The 24,894-nt window shown below is 43.2% G+C and overlaps 1 protein-coding gene across 1 annotated transcript; it reads left to right on the plus strand.

The window, feature by feature from the left end:
* The first annotated feature begins 1,521 nt into the window (after positions 1–1,521).
* Positions 1,522–24,509, plus strand: znf507 (zinc finger protein 507). The gene is made up of 7 exons (XM_062021317.1): positions 1,522–1,628; positions 15,119–16,849; positions 19,380–19,539; positions 21,906–22,011; positions 23,828–23,920; positions 23,982–24,116; positions 24,182–24,509. Exons 2-7 carry the CDS (start codon positions 15,122–15,124, stop codon positions 24,507–24,509), a joined length of 2,550 nt encoding a protein of 849 aa, XP_061877301.1. The 5' UTR covers positions 1,522–1,628; positions 15,119–15,121.
* Positions 24,510–24,894: the final 385 nt, after the last annotated feature.

The following is a 24,894-nucleotide window of genomic DNA, read 5'->3' on the forward strand; positions in this document are numbered from 1 at the left end:
TGAATAAGTAAATATAAGTATGTTTAATAAGTAAATATAAGTATGTTGAATAAGTAAATATAAGTATGTTGAATAAGTAAATATAAGTATGTTGAATAAGTAAATATAAGTAGGTTGAATAAGTAAATATAAGTATGTTGAATAAGTAAATATAAGTATGTTGAATAAGTAAAAATAAGTATGTTGAATAAGTAAATATAAGTATGTTGAATAAGTAAATATAAGTATGTTGAATAAGTAAATATAAGTATGTTGAATAAGTAAATATAAGTATGTTGAATAAGTAAAAATAAGTATGTTTAATAAGTAAATATAAGTATGTTGAATAAGTAAAAATAAGTATGTTGAATAAGTAAATATAAGTATGTTGAATAAGTAAACATAAGTATGTTGAATAAGTAAAAATAAGTATGTTGAATAAGTAAATATAAGTATGTTGAATAAGTAAATATAAGTATGTTGAATAAGTAAATATAAGTATGTTGAATAAGTAAATATAAGTATGTTGAATAAGACTACTGTTCTTTACTGTACATAATGTACTAAATACATTTAGAGAGACAAGTGTATGATTAACATTGAACACCTCCTAAATATAACATGATAATAATAATAATAATATTTCATTATAAAATGTTGAATATTTCACACTTTCTTTCATTTCATGTGCAAACTTTCCAGTTGTGGAATTTAGAATTATTTCAAAGAAAGAATTAAAAATGACAACTTATGTACAAACACATGAATATTGTAGGTCACGTGTTAATAAATGACGTCAATTCTAGCAGGTCAGTGCTGCCATCTGGTGGCCACAATCAGAACTGCAACCAAAGGAACTTCTAATAAAAGTCTCAATCAATCAATCAATCAATCAATCAATCTTTTTATTGGATCATTTATTGTTGTAATGACTTTCAGGAGAAATACTTGTTAGTCTTTTTGGTACAACTTTACTAATATCATAACTTATCACATCTACTAATAATAATATGTCTATATATATATAAATGTTAATATATCTAACATTCTTCTGTGAGTCACTATATGCTCACATGCAATAAACATTCCATGTTGTTATTTTACTTTTTTATCTTCTTGAATTTCATTACATTTTGTTAACATTTTAAATTAGTTTTATTTTTATACTTCCATAAATCCTCATTATGGTCGCGAGGAAATGACATTTTTAAATATTTGTATCCAGCCTCAACATGACGTCATGGGAAACTATATGAACTTGGCTGAAGGTGTAATTGCACATATATGCCACAAGAGGGCAGTGTGTGTGTGTGTGTGTGTTATCGCAGCACCGTAATGTGTTTTCATCACCGTAATAACGTCCATAAAGACGCAACAATATCGCTGCTTGTGTTCATGTGCCGACCACAGTCCAGTTGCGTTTCTGTTCCATGCTTTACTGTCATTGCTGTCGTGACGCGTGTTCACGCAGCGTGGGGAGTTGTGTCTTTTCCGAGTGACACGTGAAGGCGTCTTTGGTCACCTGACCCGAACTTCGCGTCACGTGACCCAGGTTTCCAGCCTCGCCATTTTGCAATGTGGCGCCACAGAGGCCACTTTTGGACGAGGGCCGAATAAAAGCCGCTGAAAGTGTTGGATGATTCCACGCGGTGAGTAAGAAATGTGTTTAGACCAGCCCGCCTTTTTTTTATTTGGCCTGACTTATCCAGCAGGAAGACGCGCGCGTCGAAGGAAGGAGCTAACATGCTAACTGTGATGCTAGCAGCGTGTCTGCAAACTTCGTCCTTTCACTTCCGGCGCCCTCTTTTAAAACTGCACAGCTTCATGTGGAAGTTATAATTACATGTGGAAGTTATAATTACATGTGGAAGTTGTCATTAAATGTGGAAGTTATAATTCCATGTGGAAGTTGTCATTAAATGTGGAAGTTATAATTACATGTGGAAGTTATAATTACATGTGGAAGTTATAATTACATGTGGAAGTTATAATTACATGTGGAAGTTGTCATTAAATGTGGAAGTTATAATTACATGTGGAAGTTGTCATTAAATGTGGAAGTTATAATTCCATGTGGAAGTTATAATTCCATGTGGAAGTTATAATTCCATGTGGAAGTTATAATTCCATGTGGAAGTTATAATTACATGTGGAAGTTGTCATTAAATGTGGAAGTTATAATTCCATGTGGAAGTTGTCATTAAATGTGGAAGTTATAATTCCATGTGGAAGTTATAATTCCATGTGGAAGTTATAATTACATGTGGAAGTTATAATTACATGTGGAAGTTGTCATTAAATGTGGAAGTTATAATTCCATGTGGAAGTTGTCATTAAATGTGGAAGTTATAATTCCATGTGGAAGTTGTCCCTCAGGAAGAAGTAACATAATATAACTTCCACATGTGTGCGGCCATGCAGAGCGGAAGTGGTCAAAAGAGGAAGAAGATTTGTGGTTAGAAAGTCAAAGATGAAAGTCTTGTCTTATTTATCCACCCTGCTGTATCACTATCACTGCTGTATTACTATCACTGCTGTATCACTATCACTGCTTCATCACTATCACTTCTTTATCACTATCACTTCTTTATCACTATCACCTCTTTATCACTATCACTTCTTTATCACTATCACTGCTGTATCAGTATCACTGCTTCATCACTATCACTGTTTCATCAGTATCGCCGCTTCATTACTATCACTGCTTTATCAGTATCACCACTGTTCCTAATAGTCTGTCCCAGGGTCAAACTGCTGCATGAAGATCATGTGAAGTTCATTCTTAGTGTAAAAAGAAGTGAAAGGCCTACTGAAATGACATTTTTTTAAATTTAAACGGGAATAGCAGATCCATGCTATGTGTCATATTTGATCATTTCGCGATATTGCCATATTTTTGCTGAAAGGATTTAGTAGAGAAAATCGACGATAAAGTTCGCAACTTTTGCTCGCTGATAAAAAAAAAAGCCTTGCCTGTAGCGGAAGTAGCGTGACGTCACAGGAGCTAGTATTCCTCACAATTCCCCGTTGTTTACAATGGAGCGAGAGAGATTCGGACCGAGAAAGTGACGATTACCCCATTAATTTGAGCCAGGATGAAAGATTCGTAGACGAGGAACGTTACAGTGAAGGACTAGAGTGCAGTGCAGGACGTATCTTTTTTCGCTCTGACCGTAACTTAGGTACAAGCTGGCTCATTGGATTCCACACTCTCCTTTTTTTATTGTGGATCACGGATTTGTATTTTAAACCACCTGGGATACTATATCCTCTTGAAAATGAGAGTCCAGAACGCCAAATGGACATTCAGTGCCTTTTATCTCCACGACAATACATCGGCGAAATGCTTTAGCTACGAGCTAACGTAAAAAAATAAACCCCTGACTGGAAGGATAGATAGAAAATCAACAATACTATTAAACCGTGGACATGTAACTACACGGTTAATGCTTTCCAGCCTGGCGAAGGTTAACAATGCTGTTGCTAACGACGCCATTTTAGCTACCTTAGCAACTTAGCAACGGGACCTCACAGAGCTATGCTAAAAACATTAGCTCTCCACCTACGCCAGCCAGCCCTCATCTACTCATCAACACCCGTGCTCACCTGCGTTTCAGCGATCGGCAGAAGGACGAAGGACTTCACCCGATGCGTTTGGCGGCCCGGAGACGTAGGAAGTCAAGGTGAGGTCGGCGGCTAGCGCGGCTAGCGCTCCAACAAAGTCCTCCTGGTTGTGTTGCTGTAGTCCGCTGCTAATACACTGATCCCACCTACAACTGTCTTCTTTGCAGCCTTCATTGTTCATTAAACAAATTGCAAAAGATGTCCAGAATACTGTGGACGCATACGTCATCATACCGCGACGTTTCAGCTGGATATTTCCCGGGAAGTTTTAAATGTCACTTTATAAGTTAACCCGGCCGTATTGGCATGTGTTGCAATGTTAAGATTTCATCATTGATATATAAACTATCAGACTGCGTGGTCGCTAGTAGTGGCTTTCAATACTATTAAACCATGAACATGTAAATACACGATTAATAATATTCCGCTTGGCGAAGCTAAAAAAAACAGAAGCTAACCTAGCTGCGTAGCCAACGCGGTAGCATAGCAGTCTCAAATGCAGATAGAAACTAAATTTAAAAAAAACCTGACTGGATGGATAGACAGAAGATCAATAATACTATTAAACCATGAACATGTAAATACACGATTAATAATATTCCGCTTGGCGAAGCTAAAAAAACAGAAGCTAACCTAGCTGCGTAGCTAACTTAGATGCGGCGGCGGGCGTTGTACGCTTTTGACGACACCCCGGCCGCCATCAGAGTCGGCAAGAAACATATATTTCCCCAAAGTTACGTACGTGACATGCACATATCGACACGCACGTACGGGCAAGCGATCAAATGTTTGGAAGTCAAAGCTGTACTCACCGTAGTGCGTCTGCTATCCTGCTCAAAACACAACACAACCTCCTGGTGTTGGTGTTGCTGTAGTCCGCCGCTCCACCGATCGCACCTACAACTTTCTTCTTTGCAGTCTCCATTGTCCATTAAACAAATTGCTCAATCGCTTTATTAACAAGCGGTAACTGGTTGTAGTTCAAAAAGTAACGCACACACATACACGAGCTGCTGTTAGCCACAACTCACGCTCACACACACTCAAGTTCTCCGCCAACTCACTCGCGCATGCGCGTTCCCCAAACCCTTAAAGACACAGTACACTAATGCAAATATCACAGATATTACAGTATTGTACTTAGCCGCTAATACACCGATCGCACCTACAACTTTCTTCTTTGCAGTCTCCATTGTTCATTAAACAAATTGCAAAAGATTCACCAACACAGATGTCCACAATACTGTGGAATTTTGTCCAAGAAAACAAGAGACTTTTCTATCGGGTCCGATGGGGTCCAACCACTTCTGTTGCTTTTGTGACGTCACGCGCATAAATCATATCCAAAGGAGTTTTTCAAGCGGAAGTGTGGCGGGAATTTTAAAATGTCACTTTATAAGTTAACCCGGCCGTATTGGCATGTGTTGCAATGTTAAGATGTCATCATTGATATATAAACTATCAGACTGCGTGCTCGCTAGTAGTGGCTTTCAGTAGGCCTTGAAGCTTTTTTTAAAAATGCTACAACTTCAAAACAAACCACTTTTTAAGTGACAAATATGTGTGGTTTATTAAAACATATTTTTGAAACTGTTTCATTTAATATATATTGTAACAAATGTTATAATTCACTCAGTGTTTTTTTTAAAGGCCTACTGAAAGCCACTACTAGCGACTAGGGATGATGTTTGATAAGGAATTATCGAGTTCCAGCCTATTATCAAATCCTCTTATCGAACCCATTCCTTATCGATTCTCTTATGGAGTCCAGATAGGTTGTTGTATATGGAAAAAAACACACAATGATTGGTTTAATAAAAGCTCACTGTTATTATATAATAAAAAAATAAAATCTAATAAATAAATACATATTGACTGTTACCCACCTAAAAAAAATAAAATAAAAAAAATATTGACTGTTGTTACCCAAAGTATATTAAGTGGGATTTTTCATAAAAACAAATATATACAGTAACACAAAAACAAGCTGTCTCTATGATCACTATAGGTGTATAAATAATAATATAGTGTTAAATAAAATCATTCCCTTGGGCACAAAACTGAAAATAATACAGCTCTCCAAAAAGTGCACTTCTGCTGCTATTGGAACATAACTGTTTGTTATGATGCTTTGACATTTTTGCACTTTATTTCTTTATTGAAAGAAAATTCTATGAAGAGAAAAGTTGTTTGTAAATGTGGTTACAATGCTAAAAAATGAAAAGTTAAAGCTAAAAAAAGAAATACACTTTATTGAGTTAACATTATTTCTTTATAGGGGTAAAAATGTTATGAGCTAGAGAATATAACAACTACACTACCCAGCATGCAACGGGAGTTACGAGCATGCGCGGTAGCCCCGAAAAGTGTTGCATGTTGCCACGCTGTGAAAGTAAACGTCAAGAAGTCAGCCAACACGCCTCGTCTGCATTATTTATAATTAGACAGACAACACATGTACTGTGTGATTTTGTAACGTTTACAAGGAAAGAAAAACAAAAGTTAAAAAAGGGAGATATGTTGTATATATATGTATGTGCTGCGGTGTTGTATATATATGTATGTGCTGCGGTGTTGTATATATATATGTATGTGCTGCAGTGTTGTATATATATGTATGTGCTGCGGTGTTGTATATATATGTATGTGCTGCGGTGTTGTATATATATGTATGTGCTGCGGTGTTGTATATATATGTATGTGCTGCGGTGTTGTGTATATATATGTATGTGCTGCGGTGTTGTATATATATGTATGTGCTGCGGTGTTGTATGTATATGTATGTGCTGCAGTGTTGTATATATATGTATGTGCTGCAGTGTTGTATATATATGTATGTGCTGCAGTGTTGTATATATATGTATGTGCTGCGGTGTTGTATATATATGTATGTGCTGCGGTGTTGTATATATATGTATGTGCTGCGGTGTTGTATATATATGTATGTGCTGCAGTGTTGTATATATATGTATGTGCTGCAGTGTTGTATATATATGTATGTGCTGCGGTGTTGTATATATATGTATGTGCTGCGGTGTTGTATATATATGTATGTGCTGCGGTGTTGTATATATATATATGTATGTGCTGCAGTGTTGTATATATATATATGTATGTGCTGCAGTGTTGTATATATATATATGTATGTGCTGCGGTGTTGTATATATATATATGTATGTGGTGCGGTGTTGTATATATATGTATGTGCTGCGGTGTTGTATATATATGTATGTGCTGCGGTGTTGTATATATATGTATGTGCTGCAGTGTTGTATATATATGTATGTGCTGCAGTGTTGTATATATATGTATGTGATGCAGTGTTGTATATATATGTATGTGCTGCAGTGTTGTATATATATGTATGTGCTGCGGTGTTGTATATATATGTATGTGCTGCGGTGTTGTATATATATGTATGTGCTGCAGTGTTGTATATATATGTATGTGCTGCGGTGTTGTATATATATGTATGTGCTGCGGTGTTGTATATATATGTATGTGCTGCAGTGTTGTATATATATGTATGTGCTGCGGTGTTGTATATATATATGTATGTGCTGCGGTGTTGTATATATATGTATGTGCTGCAGTGTTGTATATATATATATGTATGTATGTGCTGCAGTGTTGTATATATATGTATGTGCTGCGGTTGTTTGAAGAAGGTTGTGACAGCTGCCGTAAAGGAGGTGCGTTGCTAGCCTGGTTGCTATGTTTCCGGTTGGTGGTAAAAGTGTTGGTCATGTGTTTGTAGTCTGCTCAAATCTCTCAGTAAAGTTATTCGATGGATGATAGCTTTTGTTTTGAACTTTATTACACCTTGGAGCGCTTTTTCCCGTCCATTGTTTTCCTGCTTTCGCTATCTGCGCCTAATGACTGAGCTACGTGACGTCATTTCTTGTGATGTCACACGGAGCATTTCTGGTCAGGACGGGATTCGAATAAAGAATCAACTCTTTTCCTTTACTATAGTGGTCTCGATAACGGGTACCGGTTCTCAAAAAGGGATCCGAGTCCGAGGACTCGGTTCTTTTCTTATCACACAACCGGGAAAACCGGTTTCGAGTATCATCCCTACTAGCGAGCACGCAGTCTGATAGTTTATATATCAATGATGACATCTTAACATTGCAACACATGCCAATACGGCCGGGTTAACTTATAAAGTGACATTTTAAGTTTCCCGCTAAACTTCCGGTTGAAAAGGTCTATGTATGATGACGTATGTGTGATGACGTATGTATGATGACGTATGTATGATGACGTATGTGTGATGACGTATGTGTGATGGCGTATGTGTGATGACGTATGTGTGATGACGTATGTGCGATGACGTATGTGCGATGACGTATGTGCGATGACGTATGTGCGATGAAGTATGTGCGATGACGTATGTGCGATGACGTATGTGCGATGACGTATGTGCGATGACGTATGTGCGATGACGTATGTGCGATGACGTATGTGCGATGACGTATGTGCGATGACGTATGTGCGATGACGTATGTGCGACGACGTATGTGCGACGACGTATGAGCGACGACGTATGCGCGTGACGTCAATGGTTGAAACAGAAGTATTAGTACACCATTGTATCGCAATACAAAAGCTCTGTTTTCATCTCATAATTCCACAGTATTGTGGACATCTGTGTTGGTGAATCTTATGCAATTTGTTTAATGAAAAATGGAGACTGCAAAGAAGAAAGCTGTAGGTGGGATCGGTGTATTAGCGGCTGGCTGCAGCAACACAACCAGGAGGACTTTGACTTGGATAGCAGACGCGCTACCGTGGGTACAGCTTTGGCTTCCAAACATTTGATCGCTTGCCCGTACGTGCGTGGCGCTATGTGCATGTCACGTGCGTAACTTTGGGGAAATATATGCTTCTTGCCGACTCTGATGGCGGCCGTGGTGTCGTCGAGAGCTACAATGCCCGTCTCCGGGCCGCCGACCGCACCGATCATCGTGGTGAAGTCCTTCGTCGCACCGTCGGTCGCTGGAACGCAGGTGAGCACGGGTGTTGATGAGCAGATGAGGGCTGGCGTAGGTGGAGAGCTAATGTTTTTAGCATAGCTCTGTCGAGGTCCCGTAGCTAAGTTAGCTTCAATGGCGTCGTTAGCAACAGCATTGCTAGGCTTCGCCAGGCTGGAAAGCATTAACCGTGTAGTTACAGATCCAGAGTTTGGTAGTGTCGTTGATCTTCTGTCTATCCTTCCAGTCAGGGGTTTATTTCTTCTGTTTCTATATGCAGTTACGCACGATGCTATTATGTTAGCTCCGTAGCTAAAGTGCTTCGCCGATGTATTGTCGTGGAGATAAAAGTCACTGTGAATGTCCATTTGGCGTTCCGGACTCTCATTTTCAAGAGGATATAGTATCCCAGGTGGTTTAAAATACAAATCCGTGATCCACAATAGAAAAAGGAGAGAGTGTGGAATCCAATGAGCCAGCTTGTACCTAAGTGACGTTTTTATCAGTGGTCCTCTACCCCCAATCAGGAGAGGAGCTGAGAGATTCAGTAGACTTTACTCGCTGAATGAGTGGCTATCAAGTGCACTTCTTGCTCGTTCAATGCATTTTATTGACAATTTTAGCTTTTTCTGGGACCGCAGGCATCTTTTTAAGGCAGACGGACTTTGCCTGAATAAGATGGGAGTAAAGCTATTCATGAACAACATGTTTCACTTCCTGCATCTTGCATCTATCATCACTGCCAAGGACAAGAGACAAGAGGAGCCACCGAGGAAGGAAGACACAACACAGCCTATCAGGAACGTCGAAGGAGGACCGCCACTGCAAAAGGAGAACGTCGACCATGAGATACACCAGAGCAAAGAGGAGAGGTGTCTATCCTCCTCTACCGCCCCTCCCTCCATTCTGAATGCATGTGAAGATCCCTCCCCCACATCCCCCAAGCCATCCACGTCTCCATCTTTCTCCCTCCCTCAAGTAGACCTTTCTCCCCCCTTCTCCCCCTTGGAGTTCCGGGAGCTACCCCCACTCACGCCCCACCCTACTCAGATTTTTACCCCCCTAGATCATCGCTCACCTCCACCACCCCCTCCACGAAGGCGTGCTCCACAACCCCCCAGCCATACTTCACCTTTCTCACGCCAACCCCTTACACGCCCTCAACGTCCACCTTCAGTAGTTCGTCCCAGCTCTGACGCTGCTCACTCCCCCTCCCCCTTACGGCAAACCCCGCCTCGCCCTGACAGCAGTCCTGAATATCTCTGATACAGAAAAGGGTTCAGCAGTAGACCACATTATCAGCTGGGCCCAAGGTTGCCTACATCAAATCATGGCACCTTCTACATCCCTGTTGTGACTACCAAGAGAGTAAACATTGGGAAACTTAGCCACCCTGCTAACCTAAACAATCTCATTCCTATTATCTCCAAATCAAAGCCAACATCGAAGCCTGTCAATAACACCATCAGGATGGGTCTGCTCAATGTCAGGTCTCTGAATAGCAAATCATTTTTAGTCAATGATTTTATTAGCACTTCTAAACTTGACTTTATGTTTTTAACTGAAACATGGCTGGAACAAAATAACAGTGCAAGCATTCTGATCGAGACAGCACCCCCCAACTATAACTTCATTGATATATGTAGATCGGGGAAAAGAGGTGGAGGGGTTGCTGCTATATTTAAAAACATGTTTCAGGGGAAACAGATGTCACTCGGTGAGTTTACATCATTTGAATACCTGTGTGCTGTGTTGAAATGCTCTCCCAAAATTCTCTTGTTAATTATCTACAGGCCACCTAAATATTCTGCAAATTTTTTTGATGATTTTACTGAACTATTGTCTAGCATCTCCACTGACTTTGACTGCCTGGTTATAACTGGTGATTTTAATTTTCATATTGACGATTTAAATGACAAGGGCGCAAAAGAACTTTTTACTATTTTAGACACATTTGAACTGTCTCAACATGTGAAAGAGGCTACACATTATAAGGGACACACCCTGGACCTGATTATCACAAAAGGTCTCAATGTTTCTGATGTTCTTGTGATTGATCCTTCATTGTCTGATCATTTCTGTGTTTTCTTTAATATTTCTGTAATTCCGGACACACAAACAGAATCAAAGAATGTCAAAAAGCGGTACATAAATGAACATGCTAATGTCCTCTTTAAAAACGCCATCTCCTCACTACCACCTCTAAACCCATGTCATGCTGATGATCTTGTAAGCAACTTTAATTCCAAAATTGTGAATATCATAGATATCATTGCACCTGTTACAGTTAAAACGATTTCTGGCAAGCAAAAGGCACCCTGGAGAAAATCTGCTGCTGTAACAGCCCAGAGAAGAGAGTGCAGGAAGGCTGAACGAATCTGGCGGAATACAAAACTTCATATTCACCATGACATCTATAAAGAGAGCCTCCAGGCCTACAATTTAGTCTTAAAAAGTGCTAGAGAAACATTATTCTCCAATATCATAAACAGCAACACAAATAAGGCCAAAACCCTATTCACAATCGTTGACAGACTGACTAAACCCCCAACACAAATACCAGCCGAACTCCATTCCACGCAGAAATGCAATGACTTTGCATTCTTTTATACTGATAAAATTGAAGGCATCAGACGCACCATCAATATCTCAAGTAAAAAAGTTGGATCACCACCCCATTTAGGCAAAAGTAACACAGCAATGATGGCAAGCTTTAATGCCATAGACTCTAAAACTCTAGTGGAAACGGTGACAGCTCTAAAGTCATCCACCTGCTGCCTTGATGTTTTACCTACCAACTTCTTTAAGAATGTTTTTGACTGCCTATCAACAGACATCTTGCAAATAGTTAATAATTCTATTAAATCGGGCAATTTCCCGAAGGCTTTCAAAACTGCAGTCATTAAACCTCTTCTAAAAAAGCAGAGCCTAGATGCCTCTGTTATCAACAACTACAGACCAATTTCAAATCTACCATTCATAAGTAAAATAATTGAGAAAGTTGTCCTCCAACAACTAAATCACTTCTTGGCTTCTACTGGCTGCCACAACAACTTCCAGTCAGGATTTCGACCTCTTCATAGCACAGAGACGGCCCTTCTTAAAGTTATAAATGACATCCGTCTAAACACAGACTCTGGCAAAACTTCAGTATTAATGCTTTTGGACCTCAGTGCTGCATTTGACACTGTCGACCACTCAATACTTTTGGACAGGTTGGAAAACTGGGTGGGGATCTCAGGCACAGTTTTAAGCTGGTTCAAGTCATATCTACAAGATAGGAACTATTTTGTTTCCATTGGTGACTTTGTATCAGAACCAACCAACGTAACGTGTGGAGTCCCCCAAGGTTCAATCTTGGGGCCGACTTTATTTAACATCTATATGCTCCCACTAGGACAAATCATGCAAAATAATAACATTGACCATCATTGCTATGCCGATGACACCCAAATCTATGTAGCGCTATCACCAAATGACTATCGCCCCATAGATCTTCTGTGCCAGTGCATTGAGCAAGTCAAACACTGGATGTGCCAAAATTTCCTACAACTAAATGAAGATAAAACTGAGATAATTGTTTTTGGTGCTAAAAAAGAAAGGTTTAAAGTCATCCAACACCTTCAATCACTGTCCCTGAAAACCTCAAATAAAGCCAGAAATCTTGGGGTTATTTTAGATTCTGATTTACATTTCGACAGTCACATCAAATCAGTAACAAAATCGGCCTACTATCACCTCAAAAATGTAAAAAGACTTAGAGGGCTCATGTCAGCTCAAGACTTAGAAAAACTTGTACATGCCTTTATTACCAGTAGGCTAGACTATTGTAATGGTCTCCTTGCAGGTCTTCCCAAAAAAACTGTCAGGCAGCTACAGCTTGTTCAGAACGCTGCTGCTAGAGTTCTAACAAAGACCAAAAAATGTGAGCACATTACACCAATTCTTAAATCCTTACATTGGCTCCCTGTACATCAGAGAATAGATTTCAAAATCCTCCTGCTCACATATAAATCACTACATGGTCTAGGGCCCAAGTATATCACTGATATGCTCCCACTATATACGCCCTCTAGATCACTAAGATCTTCTGAGACCAATCTGTTAGCGGTTCCAAGAGTAAACTCAAATCAAGGGAGATCATCATTCAGTCACTATGCAACACATAGCTGGAATAAACTTCCTGAAGATGTCAGACTCTCCCCAACTCTCACTACTTTTAAAACTAGACTGAAGACTTTTATGTTCACCTTAGCTTTCAGCTAAATCTTTTAATCTTTTAACTTTTAACGTCTGCACTGTTTTTATTTTTATTGTCTGCATTTTAATTTTGCTTTTATTTTCTTTCATTTCACTTTGTTGTCTGTGAAGCACTTTGAGTCTGCCTTGTGTATGAAAAGCGCTATACAAATAAAGTTGCCTTGCCTTGCCTAAGTTACGCTCAGAGCGAAAAAAGATGCGTCCTGCACTGCACTCTAGTCCTTCACTCTCACGTTCCTCATCCACGAATCTTTCATCCTGGCTCAAATTAATGGGGTAGTCGTCGCTTTCTCGGTCTGAATCTCTCTCGCTGCTGTTGTAAACAATGGGGAAATGTGAGGAACCTTTCAACCTGTGACGTCACGCTACTTTCGACCTGTGACGTCACGCTACTTTCAACCTGTGACGTCACGCTACTTTCAACCTGTGACGTCACGCTACTTTCAACCTGTGACGTCACGCTACTTTCGACCTGTGACGTCACGCTACTTTCGACCTGTGACGTCACGCTACTTTCAACCTGTGACGTCACGCTACTTTCAACCTGTGACGTCACGCTACTTTCGACCTGTGACGTCACGCTACTTTCAACCTGTGACGTCACGCTACTTTCGACCTGTGACGTCACGCTACTTTCAACCTGTGACGTCACGCTACTTTCAACCTGTGACGTCACGCTACTTTCAACCTGTGACGTCACGCTACTTTCGACCTGTGACGTCACGCTACTTTCAACCTGTGACGTCACGCTACTTTCGACCTGTGACGTCACGCTACTTTCAACCTGTGACGTCACGCTACTTTCAACCTGTGACGTCACGCTACTTTCGACCTGTGACGTCACGCTACTTTCGACCTGTGACGTCACGCTACTTTCGACCTGTGACGTCACGCTACTTTCAACCTGTGACGTCACGCTACTTTCAACCTGTGACGTCACGCTACTTTCGACCTGTGACGTCACGCTACTTTCAACCTGTGACGTCACGCTACTTTCAACCTGTGACGTCACGCTACTTTCAACCTGTGACGTCACGCTACTTTCGACCTGTGACGTCACGCTACTTTCAACCTGTGACGTCACGCTACTTTCAACCTGTGACGTCACGCTACTTTCAACCTGTGACGTCACGCTACTTTCAACCTGTGACGTCACGCTACTTTCAACCTGTGACGTCACGCTACTTTCAACCTGTGACGTCACGCTACTTTCGACCTGTGACGTCACGCTACTTTCGACCTGTGACGTCACGCTACTTTCAACCTGTGACGTCACGCTACTTTCGACCTGTGACGTCACGCTACTTTCGACCTGTGACGTCACGCTACTTTCGACCTGTGACGTCACGCTACTTTCCACCTGTGACGTCACGCTACTTTCAACCTGTGACGTCACGCTACTTTCGACCTGTGACGTCACGCTACTTTCGACCTGTGACGTCACGCTACTTTCAACCTGTGACGTCACGCTACTTTCAACCTGTGACGTCACGCTACTTTCAACCTGTGACGTCACGCTACTTTCAACCTGTGACGTCACGCTACTTTCGACCTGTGACGTCACGCTACTTTCGACCTGTGACGTCACGCTACTTTCAACCTGTGACGTCACGCTACTTTCGACCTGTGACGTCACGCTACTTTCGACCTGTGACGTCACGCTACTTTCGACCTGTGACGTCACGCTACTTTCCACCTGTGACGTCACGCTACTTTCAACCTGTGACGTCACGCTACTTTCAACCTGTGACGTCACGCTACTTTCAACCTGTGACGTCACGCTACTTCCTGTACAGGCAAGGCTTTTTTTATCAGCGACAGAAAGTTGCGAACTTTATCGTGGATGTTCTCTACTAAATCCTTTCAGCAAAAATATGGCAATATCGCCAAATGATCAAGTATGACACATAGAATGGATCTGCTATTCCCGTTTAAATAAGAAAAATGTCATTTCAGTAGGCCTTTAATATATATTGTAACAATTGATATCATTCGCTTAGTGTTTTATTTAATATATAGTGTAATAAAAGTTGTTATATTTGATAAACAATGTTATATTTAATGTAGAGTTTATAAAACACATATTTTATACAAGGTTGAGTGTAAAAGATGTTATAGTTAGAAACATGAATATGTACAGGAAGTGACATGAATATGTACAGGAAGTGACATGAATATGTACAGGAAGTGACATGAATATGTACAGGAAGTGTCACAGTCAAGAGTTGACCTGCATGAGAGGATGTGGTCAAGGTCATGTGTCTGTGTCTTCCTGCCAGGTCATGGAGGACATCAACAAGGTCGCCTCCACGCCGGCTGCGGGTCAGCAGGACGCCGACCCTCCTCCGAGGTCGCAGCACAAACCGGCCGCCAACTCTCTCATCCAAGTCATCGAGAAGCTGAGTAGGATTGTGGAGGAGCGACCTCGCAAGATGGCGCTCCAGGGCGGAGGAGGAGCCTCACCCTGCAAGAAGGCGAAGGTGGACTTTGCGTGCTACCAGTGCAGCCTGTGTCCGTACATGTCCACCACGCTGGCGCTCCTCAAGCAGCACCTGAAGCAGCACGACAAGCAGCACCAGGACCTCATCCTCATGTGCTCCGAGTGCTGCTTCAGCTCCCCGGACCAGGCGCAGCTGGAGGAGCACGTCAGGATGCACCTGGACCCCGCACACGCCAAGGACTCGCCGGCGTGGGACCCTCTGGGCCCGGGCGGGGAGGAGAAGAAGTGGTACAGCTACGAGGACTACGGCTTGTACCGCTGCCTGATCTGCAGCTACGTGTGCAGCCAGCAGCGCATGCTCAAGACGCACGCCTGGAAGCACGCCGGCCTCCTCCACTGCTCCTACCCCGTCTTCGAGGAGGAGGCGGAGCCTCCCGCCAAGCGCGACACCCCCGCGCAGAAGCAAGTGGTCCTCCTCCCGCCGCTGGTGCAGGAAACCATCCTGCACGAGCTCCCGCCGGCCTCCAGGCTGCACACAAGCGCTCCTCTTCCACTCGCCGGCCAGCAGGAGCTTCTGAGTCTGCCCGGCGTGACGCCAGACCAGCACGGCGTGAAAGTCCTGACCCCCGGCAAGCCCGTCATGGAGGTGCACCTGACCACTGAGGCGGAGGCCGACACGTCTTCGGTAACGGACAGCCTGCTGTCGTCGGCGCAGAAGATCATCAACAACGACCCCAACAGCGCCGGACACATGAACGTCATCGTGGAGCGCCTGCCCTCGGCCGAGGACGCCATCATGGCTGCCAGTCCGCTTCTGCTCGCCCCCCATGTGGAAGCTCCCAGCCTGGGGGAGGAGGAGCAACATCCTGGCGGAGAGGAGCTCGCCGGCCACAGACCCTCCTCAGTTCCAAGTAGTGACCCTCCCAGGGATGAGAACGTACCCCCAGCCGCCCGCAAGAGGACGCACTCGGAGTCGCTGCGTCTTCACTCCTTGGCGGCCGAGGTCCTGATCGCCATGCCCATGAGGACCGCCGCCTCCACAACAGCCGGCGCCGGCCAAAAAGTGGCAGAGATGTCCGCAGGTGGACTCGAGCCCTCAGAGGAAACGGAAACCCTGCTGGACACGGACCTTACTCGCAACGTCAAGGACGACGAAAGTCCCGCCTCCAAAGCCGGCATCAGCTTGTCTCTGCTTACCGTCATCGAAAGACTGCGAGAGCGCTCGGACCAGAACGCCACCGACGAGGACATCTTGAAGGAGCTTCAGGACAACGCCCAAATCCACGGCGGCAGCGTGCCGGATCAACTGGCGGCGCCGGCCGACGGAGGCTTGGTGGACTACATCCCGGGTAGCGAGAGGCCGTACCGCTGCCGCCTGTGCCGCTACAGCAGCAACAACAAAGGGTACATCAAGCAGCACCTGCGGGTGCACCGCCAACGCCGACCTTACCAGTGTCCCATCTGTGAGCACGTGTCCTCGGACAGCCAGGACCTGCAGAGTCACATGATGCACCACTGCAAGACCAGGATGTACCAGTGCCCGCACTGCCCTCAAGCCTTCCACTACAAGGTGCCCCTTGGTTACTGTTGCTATGCCCCTTGGTTACTGTTGCTATGTCCTTGGTTACTGTTGCTATGCCCTTTGGTTGCTGTTGCTATGTCCTTGGTTACTGTTGCTGTGCCCCTTGGTTACTGTTGCTATGCCCCTTGGTTACTGTTGCTATGCCCCTTGGTTACTGTTGCTATGCTCCTTGGTTATTGTTGCTATGTCCTTGGTTATTGTTGCTATGCTCCTTGGTTATTGTTGCTATGCTCCTTTGTTGCTATGCCCCTTGGTTACTGTTGCTATGCTCCTTGGTTACTGTTGCTATGCTCCTTGGTTACTGTTGCTATGCCCCTTGGTTACTGTTGCTATGCTCCTTGGTTATTGTTGCTATGCTCCTTGGTTACTGTTGCTATGTCCTTGGTTATTGTTGCTATGCTCCTTGGTTATTGTTGCTATGCTCCTTGGTTACTGTTGCTATGCTCCTTGGTTACTGTTGCTATGCTCCTTGGTTATTGTTGCTATGCTCCTTGGTTATCGTTGCTATGTCCTTGGTTGCTGTTGCTATGTCCTTGGTTACTGTTGCTATGCTCCTTGGTTACTGTTGCTATGTCCTTGGTTATTGTTGCTATGCTCCTTGGTTACTGTTGCTATGCTCCTTGGTTGCTGTTGCTATGTCCTTGGTTACTGTTGCTATGCTCCTTGGTTACTGTTGCTATGTCCTTGGTTATTGTTGCTATGTTCCTTGGTTATTGTTGCTATGCTCCTTGGTTATTGTTGCTATGCTCCTTGGTTATTGTTGCTATGCTCCTTGGTTACTGTTGCTATGTCCTTGGTTACTGTTGCTATGTCCTTGGTTACTGTTGATATGCCCCTTGGATGCTGTTGCTATGTCCTTGGTTACTGTTGCTATGCCCCTTGGTTACTGTTGCTATGCCCCTTGGTTACTGTTGCTATGCTCCTTGGTTATTGTTGCTATGTCCTTGTTTATTGTTGCTATGCTCCTTGGTTATTGTTGCTATGCTCCTTGGTTATTGTTGCTATCTCCTTGGTTACTGTTGCTATGCCCCTTGGTTACAGTTGCTATGCCCCTTGGTTACTGTTGCTATGCCCTTTGGTTACTGTTGCTATGCCCTTTGGTTACTGTTGCTATGCCCCTTGGTTACTGTTGCTATGCCCCTTGGTTACTGTTGCTATGCTCCTTGGTTATTGTTGCTATGCTCCTTGGTTATTGTTGCTATGCCCCTTGGTTACTGTTGCTATGCCCCTTGGTTACTGTTGCTATGCCCCTTGGATATTGTTGCTATGCCCCTTGGTTATTGTTGCTATGCTCCTTGGTTACTGTTGCTATGCTCCTTGGTTACTGTTGCTATGCTCCTTGGTTACTGTTGCTATGCCCCTTGGTTACGGTTTCTTCACTCCGTGGTTACTGTTGCTACGCTCCTCAGTTACAGTTGTTACTTGTCTTAGGTTACTGTTGCTACGCTCCTTAGTTACACTTGTTACTTGTCCTAGGTTACTGTTGCTACTCTCCTCAGTTACAGTTGTTACTTGTCCTAGGTTACTGTTGCTACGCTCCTCAGTTACAGTTGTTACTTGTCCTAGGTTACTGTTGCTACGCTCCTCAGTTACAGTTGTTACTTGTCCTAGGTTACTGTTGCTACTCTCTTCAGTTACAGTTGTTACTTGTCCTAGGTTACTGTTGCCACGCTCCTCAGTTACAGTTGTTACTTGTTCTAGGTTACTGTTGCTACTCTCCTCAGTTACAGTTGTTACTTGTCCTAGGTTACTGTTGCTACGCTCCTCAGTTACAGTTGTTACTTGTCCTAGGTTACTGTTGCTACTCTCCTCAGTTACAGTTGTTACTTGTCCTAGGTTACTGTTGCTACGCTCCACAGTTACAGTTGTTACTTGTCCTAGGTTACTGTTGCTACGCTCCTTAGTTACAGTTGTTACTTGTCCTAGGTTACTGTTGCTACGCTCCTCAGTTACAGTTGTTACTTGTCCTAGGTTACTGTTGCTACTCTCCTCAGTTACAGTTGTTACTTGTCCTAGGTTACTGTTGCTACTCTCCTCAGTTACAGTTGTTACTTGTCCTAGGTTACTGTTGCTACTCTCCTCAGTTACAGTTGTTACTTGTCCTAGGTTACTGTTGCTACTCTCCTCAGTTACAGTTGTTACTTGTCCTAGGTTACTGTTGCTACTCTCCTCAGTTACAGTTGTTACTTGTCCTAGGTTACTGTTGCTACTCTCCTCAGTTACAGTTGTTACTTGTCCTAGGTTACTGTTGCTACGCTCCACAGTTACAGTTGTTACTTGTCCTAGGTTACTGTTGCTACGCTCCTTAGTTACAGTTGTTACTTGTCCTAGGTTACTGTTGCTACGCTCCTCAGTTACAGTTGTTACTTGTCCTAGGTTACTGTTGCTACTCTCCTCAGTTACAGTTGTTACTTGTCCTAGGTTACTGTTGCTACTCTCCTCAGTTACAGTTGTTACTTGTCCTAGGTTACTGTTGCTACGCTCCCTGTAACAACAAGCAAGGTGTCTTGTGTTGCAGAGCCAGCTGAGAAGTCACGAGCGAGAGCGTCACAGCGAGTGTGACACGCCCACACTGACCACGCCCACACTGACCACGCCCACACTGACCACGCCCACACTGAGGGTGGTGTCAGAAAGGGCGAGTGTGGTGGAAGAATGTGAAGGTGAAGCAGACCAAGGTGAGAACATCTTCCTTCTAAGCAGGTCTGATCACCACACATGTCCACATTCACTCATTCATCTATTTGTTCTTTTACATTTATTCATTTTTATTCATCAACTCATTTCTAAATGTCATTCATTCACTCCTTCATTTTTATTCATCAACTCATTTCGTAATGTCATTCATTCACTCATGCATTTGTATTCATTCACTCATGTCATTCATTCACTCATTTATTTTTATTCATCAACTCATTTCGTAATGTCATTCATTCACTCATGCATTTGTATTCATTCACTCATGTCATTCATTCACTCATGCATTTGTATTCATTCACTCATGTCATTCATTCACTCATTTATTTTCGTTCACTCATTCATTTGTATTCATTCACTCATGTCATTGATTCACTCATTTATTTTAATTCACTCATGTCATTCATTCACTCATTTATTATTTTCATTCATTCATTCTATTTTTTACATTCATTTATTTTGTAATCATTCACTAATTCATTCTCATCCTTAACTAATTTTTAAATTTTGTATGCATTCACTAATGTATTTTATTTGTTTGTTTATTTCATTCATTCATTTTTACTCATTGTTTTATGTCATTAATTCACCAACATAGTTTGTATTCATTCATTCATTTTATTCATTCACGCATTCTTTCACATTCAGCCACTCATATATTTGTGTATTTATTCACTCATGTCATTTGTTTACTCATGTATGTTTTTAGTCATTCTTTCATGTCATTCATTCACTTATTTTGTTTTATTCATTCACATCATTCATTTATTTTATTCATGTATTCACCCATTTATTTTTATTCATTTATTTTTTTTACATTCATTAATTTTTATTCATCAACTAATTTCTTAACGTCATTCATTCACTCATTCATTTTTATTTATTCAGTCATGTCATTCATTCACTCATATATTATTTTCATTCATTTTTTTGTAACCGTTCAGTAATTCATTCACATCAACTCATTTTTTTAAATTTTTTATGCATTCAGTCATTTATTTTTTTATCGGTTTATTTTATTAATTCATTTTTACTCATTCACTCATTATTTTGTCATTCATTCACTCATAGATGTTGTATTCATTCATTCATTATTTTATTCAGCAGATGGCAGTGTTATAGTTCCACATGTGGCCAGCAGATGGCAGTGTTGTAGTTCCACATGTGGCCAGCAGATGGCAGTGGTGTAGTTCCACATGTGGCCAGCAGATGGCAGTGTTGTAGTTCCACATGTGGCCAGCAGGTGGCAGTGTTGTAGTTCCACATGTGGCCAGCAGGTGGCAGTGTTGTAGTTCCACATGTGGCCAGCAGGTGGCAGTGTTGTAGTTCCACATGTGGCCAGCAGGTGGCAGTGTTGTAGTTCCACATGTGGCCAGCAGGTGGCAGTGTTGTAGTTCCACATGTGGCCAGCAGATGGCAGTGTTATAGTTCCACATGTGGCCAGCAGATGGCAGTGTTGTAGTTCCACATGTGGCCAGCAGATGGCAGTGTTGTAGTTCCACATGTGGCCAGCAGATGGCAGTGTTGTAGTTCCACATGTGGCCAGCAGATGGCAGTGTTGCCGTTCCACATGTGGCCAGCAGATGGCAGTGTTGTAGTTCCACATGTGGCCAGCAGGTGGCAGTGTTGTAGTTCCACGTGTGGCCAGCAGATGGCAGTGTTGTCGTTCCACATGTGGCCAGCAGATGGCAGTGTTGTAGTTCCACATGTGGCCAGCAGATGGCAGTGTTGCCGTTCCACATGTGGCCAGCAGATGGCAGTGTTGTAGTTCCACATGTGGCCAGCAGGTGGCAGTGTTGTAGTTCCACATGTGGCCAGCAGATGGCAGTGTTGTCGTTCCACATGTGGCCAGCAGATGGCAGTGTTGTAGTTCCACATGTGGCCAGCAGGTGGCAGTGTTGTAGTTCCACATGTGGCCAGCAGACGGCAGTGTTGTAGTTCCACATGTGGCCAGCAGGTGGCAGTGTTGTAGTTCCACATGTGGCCAGCAGATGGCAGTGTTACATATGAAATGGTGTGCCTCCTTTCTCCTGAGGTGTTGGATTTAAGTCAACACTGATAACACCATATCAATAATACACACCTAATCCATATCAATCAAAAATGTGTGGGTTAAAACCTTGGATAATATTCTCTTTTTGATGGGAAGCCGTCCGGAAGTCGTTTTCCCATGACTTCCCCGAACTCCTCCCATGTCCCAGTTTTTGCCTCCGCGACCGCTGAAGCCGCACACCGCTTGGCCTGTCGGTATTATATTAAATATGACATATTAAACATATGACTTATTAAATATATGACATATGTAAGACATTAAATGTTGGCATAATATGAATTTCCTGTCCTGCAGATGCGTCACAGAAGATGTACAAGTGTGACAAGTGTGACTACACCAGTGCCACCTATCTGGGTGTGAGGAACCATCGCCGCATACACAACACTGACAAACCTTATAGGTGAGTCCACATACATGTTAGATAATACAATCTTAATCATCATACACAACACTGACACACCTTATAGGTGAGTCCACATACATGTTAAATAATACAATCTTAATCATCATACACAACACTGACACACCTTATACAGTGGTGGTGAAAAGTGTACATCCACGTGTAAAGAACATCATGTCATGGCTGTCTTGACTTTACAATCATTCTTATTTTGTTGTGATGTAGTGATTGGAGCACATACTTGTTGTTGTTGTGATGTAGTGATTGGAGCACATACTTGTTGTTGTTGTGATGTAGTGATTGGAGCACATACTTGTTGTTGTTGTGATGTAGTGATTGGAGCACATACTTGTTGTTGTTGTGATGTAGTGATTGGAGCACATACTTGTTGTTGTGATGTAGTGATTGGAGCACATACTTGTTGTTGTTGTGATGTAGTGATTGGAGCACATACTTGTTGTTGTTGTTGTGATGTAGTGATTGGAGCACATACTTGTTGTTGTTGTGATGTAGTGATTGGAGCACATACTTGTTGCTCTCTAAAACATTCATGAAGTTTGCTTCTTTTATGAATTTATTATGGCTCTACTGAAAATGTGAGGGTGAAAAGTATACATACAGCAATGTTAATATTTGCTTCCTTGGCAAGTTGACCTGCAATAAGACACTTTTGGTAGCCATCCACAAGCTTCTGCTTGACCACTAAATTGCTGCAGTTCAGCTAAATGTGTTGCTTTTCTGACATGGACTTGTTTCTTCTTTAACTTTACAGAAATACACTCTATACATTGCTAATGTGGTAAATGACTATTCTAGCTGCAAATGTCTGCTTTTTGGTGCAATATCTACATAGGTGTATAGAGGCCCATTTCCAGCAACTATCACTCCAGTGTTCTAATGGTACAATGTGTTTGCTCATTGGCTCAGAAGGCTAATTGATGATTAGAAAACCCTTGTGCAATCATGTTCACACATCTGAAAACACTTTAGCTCGTTACAGAAGCTACAAAACTGACCTTCCTTTGAGCAGATTGAGTTTCTGGAGCATCACATTTGTGGGCTCAATTAAACGCTCAAAATGGCCAGAAAAAGAGAACTTTCATCTGAAACTCCACAGTCTATTCTTGTTCTTAGAAATGAAGGCTCGAACACAAAATTGTTTGGGTGACCCCAAACTTTTGAACGGTAGTGTACATTACATATATATATATTTATATACATTATATATATCTACCTGGCATAACTCCAAGGTGCAGGCTCTGAGCCGGGGAGCAACAATTGCCTCCCCAGCCCATCCCCTCTCACTGCTGGCATAGCTAGAGTGAAAGAGAGTCCAGCCCGTCTCAAGAAGACTGGTTCCAGAGCCCTTGCTGTGTGTCGAAGTGAGGCCGACTATATCCAGCCAGAACTTCTCGAACTCGCGCACCAGCTCAGGCTTCTCCTCCCCAGCGAGGGGTCGTTCCTCGTCCCAAGAGCTAGCTTCTGTAACCGAGGATGGGACCGCCAAGGGCCCTGCCTTCAGCTGCACCCGGCCTCTAAGCCCCCTCTGATGAGTGGTGAGCCCATTGGAGGGTAGACCCATGTTGCCTCTTCAGGCCTTGCCCCATGGGGTACAGCTTCGGCCAACAGGGCCCCGCCTCCGGGCCTGGCTCCAGAGGGGGGCCCCGGAGTGAGGAAAATCAGAGTCCTTGTTTTTCCTTTTTCATGAAGGTCTTGGAGCTGCTCTTTGTCATGTTGTTACACAACTTAAAGGTTGTTAGGTAACATAAGTCATGAATACAAGTGTGGTTGTTCCATGGTTGTGGTGTCTCTGCAGGTGCTGCAGCTGCGACTTCGCCACCAGCAACATGAGCCACCTGAAGAGTCACATGAAGACACACCCTGAGGAGCAGACGCTGGATCAGTACAGGTGAGAAGAGCGCTAACATCTTGTCCAACATGTCATCCAACATGTCCTCCACCCGCTGCAGGTGCTCGCTGTGCGGCTACATGTGCAGCCACCCTCCCTCCCTCAAGTCGCACATGTGGAAGCATGCGGGAGACAAGAACTACAACTACGAGCAGGTCAACAAGGCCATCAACGAGGCCATCTCTCAGAGCAGCAGGTAGCTGGACACTCTGTTGCTCCTCAGGGAGAACATCAATAACATCTTCATGTTCCTACTTGCAGAGCTCCTGTCCGGGTGTGCACGCTGCCGGCTCCTTTCAAGGTGTGCACGCTGCCGGCTCCTGTCAATGTGTGCACTCTGCAGGCTCCCGTCAAGGTGTGCACGCTGCAGGAGTCCACCGCCAAGGAGCTAGACCACACCTCGCACTTGACCAGTGACCAAGGACAGGTCCAGCTGCAGCCCCGCCCCAACATGGAGTACTGCGTCCTGCTCTTCTGCTGCTGCATCTGTGGCTTGGAGTCTCCCAGCAAGGAGAGTCTACTGGCACACATGAAGGAGCACGAGGGCGACCTGGTCAACATCATCTTGAACAAGCAGCAGGAAGCATGAACCTGCTCTCACCTCAGACCTCACCTTTCCTGCTCTTCTACCCTCAAACACCTGCTGCTCCTCAAACCTCCGCCAAGCAAGCACAAACCTCTACTTGTTCACACGCTCTCGCTTCTCTTTGGACCGCCTTCAGAAAATATCCACAAGTACCTCACTTCTCTTTGGAAAATATTCACAAGTACCTCGCGTTTCTTCAGAAAATATTCTTATAGTACTCACAAGACCGTATACAATGACCAAGACTGTGTACGACAACCAAGACTGTGTACGTACGACAACCAAGACTGTGTACGACAACCAAAGACTGTGTACGACAACCAAGACCGTGTACGTACGACAACCAAGACTGTGTACGACAACCAAAGACTGTGTACCACAACCAAGA

This window comes from Entelurus aequoreus, linkage group LG02 (genome assembly GCF_033978785.1).
Source record: "Entelurus aequoreus isolate RoL-2023_Sb linkage group LG02, RoL_Eaeq_v1.1, whole genome shotgun sequence".
Taxonomy (NCBI): Eukaryota; Metazoa; Chordata; class Actinopteri; order Syngnathiformes; family Syngnathidae; genus Entelurus; species Entelurus aequoreus.